The 1,024-nt window shown below is 43.5% G+C and overlaps 2 protein-coding genes across 2 annotated transcripts in view; both read left to right on the top strand.

Annotated features, from left to right (window-relative positions):
- Positions 1 to 1,013, top strand: part of LOC147817804 (uncharacterized) — a 1,476-nt gene extending 463 nt beyond the window's left edge. The window contains exons 2-3 of the mRNA XM_087180074.1: positions 6 to 141; positions 236 to 1,013. Of these exons, the coding sequence (XP_087036200.1) occupies positions 6 to 141; positions 236 to 413 (314 nt within the window). The 3' untranslated portion in view covers positions 414 to 1,013. The remainder of the gene's footprint in view (positions 1 to 5; positions 142 to 235) is intronic.
- Positions 1 to 1,024, top strand: part of LOC147817803 (uncharacterized) — a 17,846-nt gene that overhangs the window by 14,273 nt on the left and 2,549 nt on the right. The gene's annotated exons all lie outside the window — the stretch shown is intronic.

The raw sequence follows: 1,024 nt of genomic DNA, 5'->3' as shown, positions 1-1,024 counted from the left end.
TGAAGCTCTGTCCTCAGTCCTCAGCTCCCAGTCCTCTAGTCTGAGACACCTGGACCTGAGTAACAACGACCTGAAGGATTCAGGGTTCAAGAAGCTGTCTGGTGGACTGAAGAGTCCACACTGTGCACTGGAAACTCTCAGGTTAGTGTTTAGCTGTTTTGTATTCATAACTCTGACCTGTTATTTACTTTAAATATTGAATATTTTAGTGTTTTTTCCTTAAATTCCTCTTCAGTCTGAGTGGCTGTAACCTCTCAGAGAGAAGCTGTGAAGCTCTGGCCTCAGTCCTCAGCTCCCAGTCCTCTAGTCTGAGACACCTGGACCTGAGTAAGAACAACCTGCGGGACTCAAGTGTGAAGGTTTTGTCTGCCGGACTGAAGAGTCCACACTGTACACTGGAGACTCTCAGGTAAGGACAGACGCTGTCTGATAGAGGAGGAAGAGGTGAAACATTTAAGTCACTTCACCAGAACAATTACAGAGACTTTTTACTTTCTTACGTTCCTCAATGAGGAATAAAATGAAATAAATCTTTTCCTGGGAAGAAAAAAGAAACAAGAGCCAGAAAAATTTGTAAAAAAAAACAAGGACTTTTGTTTAACAAACTAAAATACAAAAAGTAATTAAAGATGTTTTTTTAGTTTCTAATGAACTAAACAACCAGGTTTTCACAACATAACATGTAGATCTCTAAACTAAGTTCAGAGAACAAGAAGTGCAGGGTCAGATAGATGACGTAGCACCCTCCTTCACACAGCAAGGAGTAACACAGCGCACGGTTCTCACTCTGTTAAACACTGGCCCACTGCCACTGACTGGGCTTCCTCTGTCCACTCTGATACCTCCCACTAATTGGTGAGTGGAAGCAGCTGCATGAACCGAAGCTGCTCCACAGGAGGAGAGGCAACACCTGAGCAGGAGAGAGAGCAACAACACAAGACTGCACCAAACCACAACGCTAGGGTGGTAAGACTGTAGAGACCTGTTCAGTGTTGACACACTAATAACAACTCACCAACAATAA

Source organism: Seriola lalandi, unplaced genomic scaffold (genome assembly GCF_002814215.2).
Source record: "Seriola lalandi dorsalis isolate HSWRI2012SDOR001 ecotype SW California unplaced genomic scaffold, Sedor1 jcf7180002054887, whole genome shotgun sequence".
Taxonomy (NCBI): domain Eukaryota; kingdom Metazoa; phylum Chordata; class Actinopteri; order Carangiformes; family Carangidae; genus Seriola; species Seriola lalandi.
Note: the sequence above shows the minus strand (reverse complement) of the source record. Positions and strands in the feature narration are given on the sequence as shown.